Genomic DNA, 16,330 nt, shown 5'->3' with positions numbered 1-16,330 from the left:
TCCTCTTATTTTTGAAACTAATTGAATGAAAATTGCTTACCTGAAGAAGTAAATGCACTGACATCTAAAGTCACTGAAAACGTTGAGGACAAGCTCATAAAAAGTTTTATTAATAAAGTAGTAAAAGTCAAATGACTAGGACATGAAGCAGCACATAGCAATTTAAATTAATGTCCTGTGATTTTACTGTTGTTTATTTAGATTATAATTTTTTTTATTTTTAAAATGAATTAATGGTTTTATCATCATTAGTCTGCTTTTTCAAGGTTGCAAGCAGACACCATCCAAATTTATGTCTTAGTTATGGCACAACACTTACCAGTCAGAATTTAGTTGCAGTTGTGAGACTATTTCTAAAGCTTACAAATAATTTAAGATTTTCAGCAGTATGTTGCCGCTAGAACTGTAAAATGGCTCTGTGACTCTATGGTTTTGCATGCACTTCATATATCATTGACTCTCCTTAGGTTTTGCACTGTGGTTACCAAGCACAATTACTGAAAAGTTATTATTGTAAGGGGTCTAGAGAAGTCCTTCTGAAATGCATGCTTTGTGTAGTTTTTGTCACACAGATGTTGCTATAAAAAAGTTGCTATTTGTAATTTCACCATGATATACTTCTGTTGAGTTAACATCAGCTTCTTGGAAGCAGGAATATATAAGGGTCATGTTGATTTCCCAGTTGTAACACTTATCCCTGCAAAAAATGAAGTATAGCACCTATCTAAATACTGAAAAATATTTCAGTATTAGGATAGCAAAAGAACAACATCTTTTGTATAGAATTAGATTTTGCTCTTTACAGAGTCTCTGTGTACTTCCTTAAATGGCTATAAGGACAGAACTTGGTCCAGAAAATGTTAAGTCAGTTACAGAGTGAGGTATACAAAAGTAAAAAACTTACGGGTACAAAGTAGCCTATTTAAACTTCAGTTAGGACTCTTGTTCATAGCATGGATTGCCTTTAATTATGTAAGTGCACTCTTCCTCCCCACCCCCCACTAAGAACCTGCCCTCATAAGTACTCAGGATAAATAGAAATAGTGCTCAGTTAATTAGTTATTTGGTACTTTGTTTTGTATTTCAGTTTGAGGTTGCATTATGTATGTCTTGAATGCCATTCAAATCCTGTTGAGAAAACAGAATTATTAATTTCATAATGTGCTTTCCTGTAGAACTCCTTTCTGTATTGAGTGTTGTCCAAACAGTGTTTTTTCATAATTTTGCATAGTAGTATTTAGCAAGGTTAGGGTGAAGCATTTCTTCCACTTCTCATACCACTCTGAGACATTACTTTTCATAACATTTTTCAGTGTACAGTATTTTTTACATCCACGTTCAAACTGCCTTTCCTTTCAGATGTGTTTGTGACTACTCAGATGTCTTCAGGTCAGATGTAAGGTCTTTCACAGAAAGTGTAATACAGAACTAATGAGCACTTCTGAAAACCATGTTTTAAAAGCCTTCTAGCTTTTGGCCTCAAAACTTCAGGATGGGAATCTGAAATAATCTAAATTCTCTAAAGCAGCAGTCAGCTCCTCTCCTCATTCACCGGATTTTTGTTATCACAAGAATAACTGAGCCAGAATACAGTAAACAACAGCTTTTTCAAGTACAAAACCACAAGTCAATGCCAGAGTAGGTCTAACTTGCACACTATCCATGGTACAGAGCAATATAAAAGAAATAGTCAACAATACGCAGCAAAGGAGAAAGACTGAGTGTTTGGGTTTGTGCAGCCTTAATAAAGTCATTGTAGCTTTCCCAGGCTCCTCTTCTCATCCTAGGATTGATGTCTTTGCCCAGTGACTCTTATTTTACAGTCTTGGTCCCTTGTAGGAATATTCATTATTCGTTTCTCCAGCACTCAGCAATATACATAGGATCTTGATCAGGATCCCACAGATGCTGCACAACAGGATGCTTTTTGGATTAGCTGGAACTCACAATGTGTAGCTCAAGCAGGCCTTATGTCAGTGTTGCCTCAGATGTGGAAAACTAAGCGATAACTTGATCCAACAAGAAAAGAAAAAAGCAACAAAAGAAAGAAAGTGGCATAGACAGATATTGTGTAATACGGCAGAAAGTCTTCTGGGATAGTTTTTAAGCCATCAAAATCATTTCAACAAATAGGAACTGACAGAGAATTTTTTGATATTTTACCTATACTTTACATGTTGTGGCCATTGGACTTCTTTACCCAATGCTGGGAACTCCATAGCCAGATTTATTGTATTGTCAAACACAGCCCTGGACAGTTGTCTTGTCTTCCGAACCGCAGTGCCTACATCCAATTTCCATTTCTCACTTTCCTCTTTCCTTTGCCAAGCTCCGCTCCCATTGTTTGCTATATTGAAACTTCTCTCTCAAGCCCACATTTCTTATCTGCTGTAGTAAATTGAAAAGATCAGTCACGGGGATGTTTACTGAAGAAAGATAAATGCAATTCCATCTAAAGATCTATCTAGACTTGTTCCTCTCCACTAACCCTTGTATTTTTTATTTTTTTTTAATTCTCTCTACAAAACTGTAGCTGTAAGATTGCTTTATCTTACATCTAGAATAAAATACAGAATTTCATCTAAAAAAAGAAAGTGGAAATCAATGTCACGGTATTTCCTTATTTCTGAGGGTTTGAGTTGCTTGTCCATTTGTGTTCTTAACTCTGTTTTATCTTGCCTCTTTCTTTCTTGTCACGGATTAATTTCTGATGCTAAGGCCTTCCTTAGAACAAACTAAATATTCTGTGAAAAAAACAAGTGATCTGCAAGATCACTTTAATCAGACTTGGTGACCAGTTAAAGGTATTTGCAAGTAGTTACCATTAAAGAATTATTGTTTTTTCCTAGGTAAGCCACAGAAAGAAAATCCTGGATACCCTTTGTCTTATGTCTACGAAGCAGTTCTTGCAGATGGTGAGTTGAATTCCTCTTGCATTTCCTCAAATAAAGCCAGTACTATTCAGAAAATTAGATTTGTTTTCAGGCATCTTGTCAGACATGAAAGGCAATAAACTAACCTTCCCAGAGCATACAGTTGTGTAGAGGAATAAGCCTTGTTCTCAAATGTCCACCCACACATCTATACTCACACATTCTTGTAAGGAGTGTGAAAAGGACAGAAGATTCAACAGGGATGTTTCCTTTTTCCTTTAATTTCAAAGTGGAGAAAAAGGGAGATATGGAGGAAAAGGGGGACATGGAGAGCTTTCCTTTTGTCTTCCCAGCTTGAGGACTTTTGCTTCTGATAGAGAGAGAGCTGACCTGAAGTTTCAGATAGAAGAGTCCTACTCTCATTACATTTGCAACATCATTCATTGGCAGCCAGTGGTTAGGAGAAGCCCTGCATCACAACTGCGTCACATGTTGACATTTGCCATTTTGATTTCTTTGTGTTTGTGAAATCCTGTAAAGAGTCTTAGTAGGGAAAACATACTGGCAGAATCTCCACTTGCTTTTAGTAAAGAGCTACATTTCTTGTCTCCAGTTCTTTAACAACTTTATTTCTGGGTTGACACTGTTGCAAAGTAATTGGCTTAACAGCACCAACATGCTGACTGATGGAAAAGAACAAGTAAGTTATTTTGGAATTCCTGGCATAGTTGTTCTATGCTAATGGACTGTGAGATTACTAGCTTTGCAGGTCTGTTTTGCTGGCAAGATTAAGGGCAGAGGGATGATGCAAGCTCACTGTCTCCTCCTTACTGGCACAAATTCAAAACGTGTCAGTGATGTATAGAGTTTAGAATTGTAGCTTCTTCAGTTAATTTCAAGACATGAGCATCAACCTATGTGCTTTTAAATACTGTAGTCATTCCCACTTAGTAAGCTTTGGTTCACAATGCCGAATAATCTTGGAGCATATGGATTGGAGTCCTTTCAGATAAAACTGAAACAGCACACTCAGGGAGCTCACTTAGTGCACTTTAGACACTAAAATGTGTGTGTTCTACAGGTCCAGACCAGAGCTAGTTGGAAACATGCCCCTTTAAAATGCGTAGAGTGTGGAAGGGAGAACTTGGTGCTATCTGTTTCTCTCTACTAAGTCTCCTCGTTTTAGTCCACCCTCATTCTGGCAGGGACTGTTGTGATTCTCTTGGCATCCCGGGTGTACTGGTATGATCTCAAGCAGAAAGCCACTGTAAAGCTGCACGGTTTTATCCCTACAGACCTATTTCCAAGGTTTATAAGGATGTCTCTTTTGGTCTTGTGTTTAATGGGCCATGGGTCCATGCATTGAATAAGTTTGTTGGTACAAAGAAGGCTTTTTGTCATTACTGGCTCATTGTCCGGGTGCTCAATAAGCTGGTATCACTGTTCCTCTCATTCGTGATCATGCTGTCCCAAAAATGAGACAGTAAAAGAGGGACTGGTCAGAGAAAACAGAGAATCCCAGGAAAAGAAAGGACTGGGGAGATGTTCCTCCAAGTTACTCCTACTTTAAACCCCAACTCTTTTTATATTAATCATTTCCTGCTTTTATATGGGGACTTGAAGAGCAGCTTTAAGTCCAAATTTCTCATCATATGAATGATTGATGTTGTAATAAAGTGCATTGAGGATTTTTCAGCTAAGACAGTTTTGCATTAAAAGCAAAAAATGTGCTTGAAATGTTTGCTGAAGTTGCCTAGATCAAAATTCACAGTCAACTTTTGGCAGTTGTCTTGATGACACTGGTTGTATGTAAGCTTCTGTTGGCTAATGATGTTATTGCTAAGAGGACCAAAGAGATTCTCAGTTGCTGTGATGACTGAAAGGTCCAACTAGAAAAAGAGAATTCTAATAATTGCATCTTGCATATGAGGATAAGACTGATTCCCAAATAGTGTAAGGAAATGTGTGGTCAGCATTCTTCTGTGTTGGTGCAAGAGGGAGTACTTATACCAGTGCAGAACTTTGGAGGGAAAAGTAGCCCAGGAAGTAAAATGATTGTAGCTTCCAAGATTCAGGATGTCAGCCTTTGTGAAGTCAAAAAGAGTGGCTGCAAATGAGCCAGTGTTTGTGCCCTGCAGAAAGCAGGTGAATCTTCAGGTAACCAGACAGGGTTCTGCTTTGGATTAGTTGTGAAAAATTGTTTCCAGGGTCTCTCTATTCTCTTTGCTTCTTCCTAATAAGAAGGAAGTGTATGCAGTGCAGAAATGTATGTATGACACAAAATTGAAATGTCGGGAGAAATTATAAATGCAGAAAGGATGTTTGGTAGAACTCTGTAAATTAACCGAAGATCAGTGCTTTATGTAAGGTCTCAAGTGGAGACTTGTATGCCAAAAGCTGAAGTTTGTTTTGAGCATGCGAATATTGTACAAAAAAAAGGATAAGCTGAGACAACATGGAATTTAGACTTGAACAAAAATGAAACTTGAACAAATTGGAAGTATAAAGCTAAATGAGAAATCTAAACCAATGAGACTGGAAAGAGCAGCAAGTGCATGACGGGACATACTAAAAAAAAAAAAAAACAAACAAAAACACAACCCAAAACAAGCTATATCCAATAAAAAAAGATAGATGAGGAATGAGCAAGTGCTAGCAATCAATAAGAAGTGATTGACTACAGTAAATTGAGCAAAGCCTTGAGGGAAAAGTTCAGACAGTACATCGGAAAATGGAAAAACAATATGATCGCTGAGATCCTTTGGGGAACTGTGAGCTACAAGCAGATGTGAAAGCAATTGATTTGCTAGTGAGTGTTAGAAAAGATCCACTTGCGGAATGCTGATCATCATGACGTGAATGTATGAGGACTGATTCCTGTAGCTGATAGCTGAGCAAGTCAGCTCTTTAGCCACTCACAAATGTTACATGTTGATTTCTGGTTTCTTTATAAGAAAAGGCTTATATTTATGAGCAGAAGGCTGTATTTTGATAAATTCTAATGTGATTCCTCAGGAAATTTTCTGCTTCCCAAAGAATCATTAGTTGTAATAATATAATGACACTAAAGTTGGAAAAGTGAAACAATCTTACTGGGATCTGAGTATACAGCCCTGTAACCATACAGATAAAATGTGAATGCCTTAATGTGGACCTGGCTTTCATTTTTTTCACCTGAAAAACAGAACCTCAGATTTAAATACTCATTAGGTGATATTCAGGTACAGAAAAGGCTGTTCCCTTGCTGTGAAACAGCTTTGTCTCTTTTAATGTTTGTCATTAAAGCTTGGATCCTAATAGTAATTAACTGAACCAATTAGGGATGGGCAAGCAGAGCACAAAAAGATAATTTTATAGTTTAATAGCTGACTGCCTATTAACAGCAGATATAATCTTTTGCTCCTGCCCATAGGTCTCCATCAAACTAAAATATATGTGGACTCTGATGTGCTTTACCAAACTGAACTGGAGAAGGCCAGCAATTTATAAGAAAATAGATGGCATCCTGTCTGCAGATAAAGAGGGTCTATCAGACTACTTCTGCTATGCTGTTCTTTCACAGAATCACAGACTCTTAAGAGTTAGAAGGGACCTCAAAAGATTATCTACTCCAATCCAGACAGACAGGGCCATAAAAGTCACTTGGCTGATCAGATGGATGTTTTCCTTGGGGTTTTAAGAGGTTTTCCTAAATAGAAAAAGATGAAGAACGCTATAAGAATGCAGTCTCCGCATTCCTTCCAAATTCACAGAATCTTAAGGGTTGGAAGAGACCTTGAAAGATCATCTAGTCCAACCACCCTGCCAGAGCGGGACCACCTGGAGTAGGTCTCACAGGAACTCATCCAGGTGGGTTTTGAATGTCTCCAGAGAAGGAGACTCCACAACGCATCTGGGCAGCCCCTTCCAGTGCTCCCTCACCTGAACAGTGAGGAAGTTTTTCCTTATGTGTCTTTGGAACTCTTATGTTCCAGCTTGTACCCATTGCCCCTTGTCCTGTCATTGGACATCACTGAGAAGAGCCTGTCTCCATCCTCCTGACACCCACCGTTTATGTATTTATAAACATTAGTGAGATCACCCCTCGCTCTCCTCCTCTCTGAGCTAAGGAGACATAGCTCCCTGTAATCCTATCTGAAATCCTATTTTAGCAAAATGTACCTATCCTGGGATCTAGGTATTGGATTAAAGGACAGCGTCTTAAAAGATAAAGACCTCAGACTACCAGCCTATTCATAGCCATAATGAAAGGGTTTAGAAAGCAAGCGTAATTCTCTGATATATCTAAAAATATCACTCTTGATTGTGTTCCTGAGAAAATAGTATACCTTTTACACCACTTTAAGGGTCCATAAATTTTAGTTATTTCAAACCAAAGGTGGGAGTAAATTGCACAGCAGCCTGTCCCCTAGTGAGTCAGTCTTGCTGACAACTCACTTTTTTTTCTACTCTTTAATCTCAAATGTGTCTGGCATGAGTCTTTCTGCTGACAGCAGCTGTGGCAGCATGGCATGGGGAGACGTTGGTCTCTTAGATAGACAATTCCCATGTAATTTAGAGCTGTACAGATCAAGAACAGCATCATAAATTTCATCCAGGCATTGATAAGAGCCCTGTGTGAGTATTGGAGCTCTACTGCCATACTCGGACTGAGTACAAGACTAAGACTAAGACACTATTTGGTAAATGAAGTGCTTGCAGTTCAAGCTAGTTTCTGTTACCAGATTGATTTAAAGGATGCTATAACATGGAGTATGTTGTCTTGCTTCAGTAAAAGTTTCTGTACTAGTCATGATATGTATCCTATCCTTTGACTAGGGTGAAGGCTGAGAATGCCAGCTATCAGTGTCTCTTCTCCTTGTCTCTCAGTGCAGTCTTTAAGAGACTTTTCAGTTATGTTGAATTTCATGAGCTTCCAGCCATGTCATTTTTTGAACTTTGATGACTCAAAGAACATTTGTCTTCAAGAGAACAGCTTCAGACAAGGCCAAGTGGGGAAGGTTTGGCAACTCACTAGTGGTTCCTCGAGGGTGATGTCTGTAAAAACCTAACAGCCTTTCCAGCCTGAAATCTGAGCTTTTGGCCTGCCTGCTAAGCGTGGTTCCCTGTAGTATGACTTGATTCTAAAACGTTCCTCTCTGTGTTCTTTTTTATGTATGTAATTCAGAATGTAGCCACATGCCACTTCTGTGACCAAGCACAGTGCACAATTTGTACCAGGCCAGTTATAAGAGGCTTGAATTATAGTTTAGAGATAATGGAGCCACTAGACACCTGCAGCTCAGCCCTTTGGAATAATAAGGAAGTTGCAGGACCATTTGATCAAGCAAACAAGTTTTGCAAGTCTACGTACAACCCTGGACGTCTCTGCTGGCACTCCTTTTGTCTTCAGTGGTAATTTGAGTCAGCAGCAGGAGGATAACCTGTCTCTGTTGTAACAGCATGTTTCAGATTTTGGCCAATGTCTAGTGTTCTATTAACCTTCGTGAAACAGAGGTGAGATATGTATGAGCTGATACCACAGAGGAATGGAACGAAGCTGCAAAAATGTTCTTGCTGTGGTAGAGCTCCAGTAGCTCTGAGCTGGATAGATGCACTCTTTAATAAAACGTGAGACTTTAATAACTGAGAACTACTGGTGCATGCAGAGGACCAGACTTCAGTTTACTTCTCTCTGGAGAAGAGGCAGGATGAAAGTATGCAGAATGTAGAAACTGGAGATAATAGGCTTGGGCTTCATCAACAGTTCTGCTCAGCATTTAAATTATCTCAGGCAGGTAGTTATTATTTCTAAACTAATCAGTGTGCCTAATAGTTTAGAAACAATTTGGAACAGTCTTACTATGTGTCTAAAGCTCAGCAGAGTGGTCATATTATTAGTGCAGCAGAGTGGTCATATTATTAGTGCTGCTGCTGCAGCTGAAAATCTTAGATTCGATTGCAGTAAAAATAACAACGTGGGTTAATATATAGTAAAAAATATACTTAGTCCCAAAAAGCCACTAAATGGATGCATTCTAGTCGAAGCACTGATTTCTAAGTTTAAATCAAATCTTTCTTCCAAGCCACAGACCAGTTAGGAACTAGTTAATTGCCATAAACTTAGATCTCCTCTGAATATACAGTTAAAATCATACAAAAAATGTATATAAAGAAACACCTACAGTTTTATGCAATTTTTTCCTTACGGGTTATTGATAAATTACTGGTAAATGGCTTTTCACTGTTCTGGGATTATTTGCAGGCAGGATATTTTGATTTTACTGTCAGAAGTAATACGAGTACACATAATGCAACTTTTATATTGTGTTTAGGTGCTTTTAGTCTACTGTTATATCAGTGGTAAATTATTGTGTACAAGAACATATCCATTAATACAAGAGCAGATAAGTATGCACCTTTGCAATCAAATCAGTCTTTGTTTACATATCTATAATAATGCATAAATCAATAGGTGTGGGGGGTTTCCAGGGATTTCTCTCTTATGGGACAGAAATAAATGTGAACAAAAATTGCAGACAGAAAATTGAGATGACATCAACACCAACTCCAAATATTCAGAAAAAGAAAAACTCTTCTTCATAGCTTTTAAAGGAACTGGCAATCTGATGCTTATTTGCAAGAAAAAGTGTTCGCCATAAATGAAGTAATAGAAACATTTTAGAAACATGGGCAAAATAGGCCAACTTGCAGAAAGGTACTGTTCTTGATGGAAGAATTCAACCATGCAAGATAAACTGGGACTGAGAATGCTTTTGAGAAAGGTAACTGTCAGTGTTATTTGCAAAAGATAAATGATTCAGCATAGAGAGAAACAATATTTAGAGCTTATTTGATAATGAATATGTTTACTTTGGTCTGGTATTTCTACATGATAGAAAATGAATGAAAGAAATGAAGATAGAAGTTGGATGTTTATATGTTTAAGTATATATTTAATAATTTTCTGTGATTTTTAGAAACTTTGGGTTTCCTAAGCCCTTTCTCACCATCAGTAAAAGAAAACTTTTGCTTCGAAATCATATCTTGGAAAGAGCTTATGGTAAAAATGAATAAATCCCATTTTCATGCTGATGAAAAGAGGTTCATTGAACAAAGCCCAATGTGGTGGATGCTTTCTGACTCCATGTTTCTTTCAGCCTTTCTTGGATCATTTATAGAACAATTTACACTGCCTTTCAATCCCACTCAGCTGCACTCTCTGCTGAGTTCATGCATTTACATATGGACATTTACAAATACCCATACTTTAAGATAATTTATTTTTCTAAATGTCTATGAAACTTATGATGGATGGCAGAAGGAGTATGATGTGCATCAGTCTTTTTTTCCCCAATTTTTCCACATTACAAAAGGTTATTTTGTTTTTTTTCTGGATGGCTCTACTTTCATCCATATTTCTGCAGAGTACTCACAGATATGTTTGACTTTTAAGCAACAAATTACAAGGAAGTCACTTACACAAGAGCACCTTTTCGATTATATCTCACAAAACTCAATGGAACTGCTTCTGCTTTACAACACATTGTGCTGGGGAGCAGTCCTACCATATTATATGGGATGCCTCCTGCACTTAAGCGATCTTCTGAATTTAGCCTAAGTGCTTCTACCTATAATTCTCTTTATTTTTATTTTCATCTTTGACACTGGAACACTGTGTCTTTTCTTCCATGTGACAAGTTGGCTATATGTGCTTAATTACTTTTCCATTCCTTGTCATCTGCCTAACCTGATTTGTCCATATTTCTCATCTTCTTATATATGGTGTGATCCAGGCATAATTGAGGACCTTTTTTGTAATGCAATTTCAGTTCTTCAGCTGGTATTGCTTTAGCAAAGCATGAGGAAGAACTGAAATTTGTCAAGTTAGTAGGCACTTTGCTTTTGTAATACCAGCTTAATTTCATCTGTGAGATTCATTCCATGGGTAGATGTAGAAAACACATAAATCTTTCATAAGTTTATGTTTTCTGCTATTTTTAATACCCCAGTTCTGTCACATGCATTGTTGCCTCAAAGCATGTAGCAAGTACCAAGTATTCAAAGACAGAGACAATTTATAATCCTTATGTAGACTGTAATAGGGATAGCTAAGATTATCTTTTTAAAAGTTAGAATTTGAGGGCAGGAGATTGGATGTGGCATGAAGTTATTCAGAAGCCATACTGAGGCATTAATTGTTGAAGCCACAAAAACTAGAGAAAATTCATTGAAATTTCTTAGTTTGTGCAAAGGAATGCAATTTCATGCAATTTCATTAATTCAGTTTCAAATGTTAAATTGGAAGCACTAATGCATTCCAAAAGGTTTTGTGTAGAGTATATCAAACTGATGTATTGAAGTTCCATGAATTTACAAAGAACATTGAAACAGCAGCACTGTGCCAAATTAAGTGAATAACTGCTACAGTAAATGTGTGTAATATTTTATTATTTAAATGTGAACTTTAATTTCAGACCAGCCCTTTCAGTGTGACCATCAGCAGTAGATATTTGTGAAAAGTAAGGCAATGAAAGTTACCTGATAGAAATGGAGCATTACCCTCTGTAACAGATAGTAATTCCCAGCCGGACTGCCTTAAAAACTCGAGGGAAGATTATCTTAGATTTTCATTCTGTTTTAGCTTCCAGCTCATAGTGCTATCTAAGCATCATTAGATATAGTTAATAATTTCTTATACTTCGATCTTACAAGAAAAGGTCTGGTCTTACACATCTATTATTTTGATCATTACTGCTACATTTTAAGACCCTCACAGATAGGCCACCATTGTATAAAATGTTAATAAGAACACATTCACCAAGCAGCAAATACCCTTTAATAAATCCTCTCTCTCAGATATTCCAGCATTTTAATGATGTTCTTTTATGTTTCCTTTAAGCTAATCTTCACCTACAGTTGTAAATTCTTATTAAATAATATTTTTTCTGAAAACCTTAGCAATTAGTGGAGCTTGCTAGCCATTGCTTTCAGGTTATAAGCAAGACTGTGAAGAGGATTCACAGTAAAGATGTCAAAAATGTAAGTGTTCAAAAAACCTGTACGTCAGGCCACACCTTCTGCCCACACGTGTTACTCATTGCTATGTTATTAAATCCTTATGAGCTACATTGTTTTAGTTAATGCCACCAAGCCAAGGCTTGATTAATCTCTGGTATATTACTTGTTCAGCATTTACAAGTAACATTTCACACAGTTGTTTTATGTTCCACGTTTGAAGACAGACGTGAAACTACTAGTAGGAATCTGAGTGCTGGAGATAGTGTCACTGGAGTTTGGTTATTAAATATATAGTAGTGATAATATAGATCCCTGTTAATCTTGAACTGCTGCACTTGACTTTCATTGATTGTCATGTGGACCTGACATTTAGAGCAAGAGGTCTTGCCTGATGGTTTTTAGCTAATAAATTGCTTTCACAGTCAGCAGGGGAATCCCTCATTCTTTTAAATTTCCAAGTTATTCATGTAAGAGCTACATTTCATAAAAAATTGTCTAAACTTTGTGGCTGTGCAATTCCAATACTGACTTGATTGAAGTGCTGATATTGTACTTATGTGTCACTATGCACAGTAATATTAAAATGCAATTGATGTGGGGGAAAACATTAAACTGACCTTCTCAGCAGATGAATTACACCATTAGTGTCTAAAGGTGTAGACAGTCACCTTAGATAATTAGAGTTCAGATTGTAGAGATAAAGCTGTAATGAACTTCACATAGGTTAGAATGCATCCTCATGATCCCTGAAGAATAGCCACAGACAGAAGGCTGACATCTGAGAAACCAGTGCCTACCAGAATTGCTGTCAGTCTGATAATTAAATGTTTCTTACCTTTACAAGACTCCTTTGCATAAAATGTCAGAAGAAATTCAGAAGAAATGTGCACTTCACGTGAGTTGTCTTCTGAAGTAGATTCTATGTGCTTAAGATTTATGAGTGACTTAAAATATGAACACATTCTATTCCGAAAGTACATATGACAAGCATACAGTAACGTAACTATTTTCCTCAGCAAGGATTCAGGCTGTCCTTTTTCTGAAGGGCGATGCTAAATAAAGTCTAGTCAGATAAATTAATGCACTTATTTTTTGAGCTGGATTATTTAAACTGCATTGAACTGTGGGTAGATTCCCATTCAGAATCAAAATAGCCTTTGTTCAGTGTAGCAAATTATCTTCCAAAAAAAAATTAAAGCAAATAGAATCAAAAGTACTTCAGTAACTATGTTTACATATAGTTGCAGTGTAATTTTACCAATCTACATTGAATTCACAGCTTAAATTCAGAATTAGTTTGCCTTAAAGGTAGAGGATATAAGCAGGAGTAGGCCAGAAAGGTGTTACAAGCTGGTGAGGAACACTGAACCCGCCCATCTTATATGTTCAAAGAACCTTTGGCTTTTTCAGCGAAACATGGTGCTCTCTTCTCCCCTCAATCAAAAGCACATCTCTGGGAAAAAAAAAAATCTACATCAAGGTCAGCATACCTAATTTGTGTACTACATTCCCTGGCAGAACTTCACTTTGCAGGCACACTTAAAGGTTGTTAATTCTGTGCTGCCTTAAGCAAGGCAGGGTTGGTAAGGAAAGGGAACATTCTGTATTAGACAAACTGGTACATATGGGGAAATAAAGGCAAGCAAGAAGTTGAAAAACTAATTGTGAATTACCAATAGTGATGCTGAATGGAAAGAGTGCTGTACCACTTTGGAGCACTTGTGTGGTTTTTGTGCCTCAAGTCACCTAGCATTTCTGAAAAAAAAAATCAGAATGGCTGTGGTACTTGTTTGAGGAAAGGCAAATTTCTACTGTTCTGTGTTCTGCCCATCACTAATTTATATTAATATTCTACATCTATTTAAAAGGAAAAGATGTGCCTGAGAAGTTATTTATGTTGTTGAATGTAATTTACTGTGAGTGTTCTGTAATTTACAGTAATACAAGATACTGTTGATGTGTGTCAGGATATTTTCTCACCAGGCAGTCAAGATTTTTTAACTCTGAACTGCTTGGAATGATATCATTAATCTAACTAGGTGACTGCAATATGCTGGGTAATCCCTGCCTGACAAAGAGCTGCTGCAGTCCTTTGAGATGGGTGGCAAAAGCATTTTGTACAGGGTAATAGAGTGTCTAGAAAGGAGTAGTAATGATGCAACTGAGAAGTAGCAGGTGTGAAGAATAGCTTTTTTTTTTCAAGCTCAGGCTTAGTCAGAGCTCTGTAGATGCACTTGTCAGTTGTTTTATATTTCCCCATTAAAATTCTGTGATTTGCTGAAGGTTTTCACTGTGGCTCTAGGGCCTTTACCAGTACAGCAAAACAGAAGAGAAACTGGTTGGAAGCTATCTTTATGATTGGCACAGCGTTTCCAAACCCAGAATATCCCGCCCACAAAAAAGAAAAAGTACGCCTTCGGTCATTTTGTCCATGGAGAATGGCAACAACTATGGAGTCTGTATCAAGGAAATCTGTGTCTGCTGTCATAAGTTATCTGGTCACTGGTATCACTGCCCTCACATAAGTCCTTCCTGTAGACAGGCAGGCTGATATTGTGAACATGTAGCATGTCCGTGTTTACATGCAAGGAAAGTAAGAGTGGTAAAAATTCCAGTTTATGCCTGTGTATGAAAGTTTGTTTTGAGACTACAAAACTGTCTGATCTCTGTGATCTAGTTGTTCATGATGACTGTGGTCTAAAGGCCGTGTCCTTTTTGACTTTATTAAGATGATGCATGTGAACAGCGCTTAAACATGTAAATAAAGGCTGCAGGATCAGAACTTCAGAGGCAAGCTCTTTATCAAAGGTGGAAACCTCACCTGCATGAAAAGGAATTTTGCAAGGCTTAAGGGCAGGAGCCCTTAATGTGATTCAATGTGCCATATGAGTAATGTATTGGAAACCACATCAGCTCCATGTTTTGTTTATGTGGGTTTATTAACAATGTCCTCTTTCCACACTGTTTATTTCAGATCACCAGATTAGCTCTGATGTTAACTTGTCAGATGTCAAGGGAGCATTGAAAAAAACAGACAGTTTTAAAACAGAGATACTTTCTGAAACATTAGAAACTAATAAGCAGTCAATACTGGTGCTTCCAGGAAGAATATCATGTGAGGTAAGGTTTTTGGATGCTAAAATCTTTGGGATAACAGTCAATGTTTTTCTCTTTGTTCTGTAATCTCATTCATAATATAACATTTTTTAAAAAAAGCCAATAAGGGGCCAAAATGAGAGTACATCAAGACTGCAGGGGGATTTATTTTGCCATTGTGTCACATTTACACTGCAGCCAAAAGTTTTGCAAATAAAATAGTTTTGAGATGGGCTCTGAGGGATTTTATCTCTAATAGAAGTTTTTAACAGCTTGGGTACAGATATTAGTGCCATGTGGCCCTTGTAGTTTAGAGGAAGCATGTAGTCAGGCACTTCTTGAGAGATACGGGTTGTCTCTTGGCAAGAACCCATGATGGCTGTGTGGGTACATACATATATGCCCATACCACGAGTTACACAAGTGCTTATGTGAGCATTGATCTGATTTTAAATACTTGATCTGATTTTAAATTAAATCAGAAGTATTTATATATCCATATCTGCATGCATATTTGATGGGCATAAATGTTCGTATGTGTTTGGTTTTAATTAGAGTTGCAGTGGGAAAATATGTGAAAATGTAAACAGAAGTACAATATCCAGCACTGCATTCCTTTTCATAAGCAGGTGGCCATGATCTGGAGGTTGCAGTGTATGTGGGATGTCATGTATTTTACTTGCTGTCTGTCTTTCAAAGAGGATTTACACACATAATTTCATTGTTGAGATCCATACAGTTCTAAGGGAGTAACATTCCCGCTGATTCAAGAGGCATTAGAGAGGTATTGTCTGCTGCCTCTGTCTTACTTCACTGTCAGCTCCCTGTAAGAGTTTAAGTGAGACTAAAGTATCTTAGATTGTTCTTTTTAGGCTGAATGTCATTGTTCTAGACTTTAAAGTAGAACGGTCTTAGAAAATATAGCAATTCACCAATATATGCATTTAAAATACTGTTTTAAAATATTGCTAGGTATGCTGAATTTGAACTACTGTATGAGTTGCGACGTTTATGTCAGTAAAATACTGAAGGCTAGCACTGAGGTGGCAGCATGTTTTAGTGTTGTGACTTTTTTTTGTGTGAAATTGTTGGTAAAGGATGTTTCCCTATGACTTATTTTTTCATTTGCATTTTACATTTTCAGTATAATTTTCTGAAGGACTAATAGGAACATATTTTAATTTTACAGAACCCTGGTGAAATATTCATTTTGTTGAAAGATGAAATAGACGATGAAACTTTAGAAATTGAATTCATAGCAGATAATCAACGAATTAGGACAAAGCCAGCCTCTTGGAGTAAGAAGGTCAAGTACGTGAAAGCCTTGAGTAAGAAAAGCATTCTTTATCTTTAAGTAGAAA

General features: G+C 37.2%; 1 protein-coding gene across 1 annotated transcript in view; it reads left to right on the top strand.

Moving 5' to 3' along the window:
* Window positions 1-16,330, top strand: part of BANK1 (B cell scaffold protein with ankyrin repeats 1) — a 165,718-nt gene that overhangs the window by 30,567 nt on the left and 118,821 nt on the right. The window contains exons 4-6 of the mRNA XM_061993195.1: window positions 2,850-2,915; window positions 14,848-14,993; window positions 16,159-16,297. Coding sequence (XP_061849179.1) covers window positions 2,850-2,915; window positions 14,848-14,993; window positions 16,159-16,297 — 351 coding nt within the window. The remainder of the gene's footprint in view (window positions 1-2,849; window positions 2,916-14,847; window positions 14,994-16,158; window positions 16,298-16,330) is intronic.

The sequence above is a fragment of the Colius striatus genome, chromosome 3, assembly GCF_028858725.1.
Source record: "Colius striatus isolate bColStr4 chromosome 3, bColStr4.1.hap1, whole genome shotgun sequence".
Lineage (NCBI taxonomy): Eukaryota > Metazoa > Chordata > Aves > Coliiformes > Coliidae > Colius > Colius striatus.
This window is presented reverse-complemented; position numbering and strand designations above follow the sequence as displayed.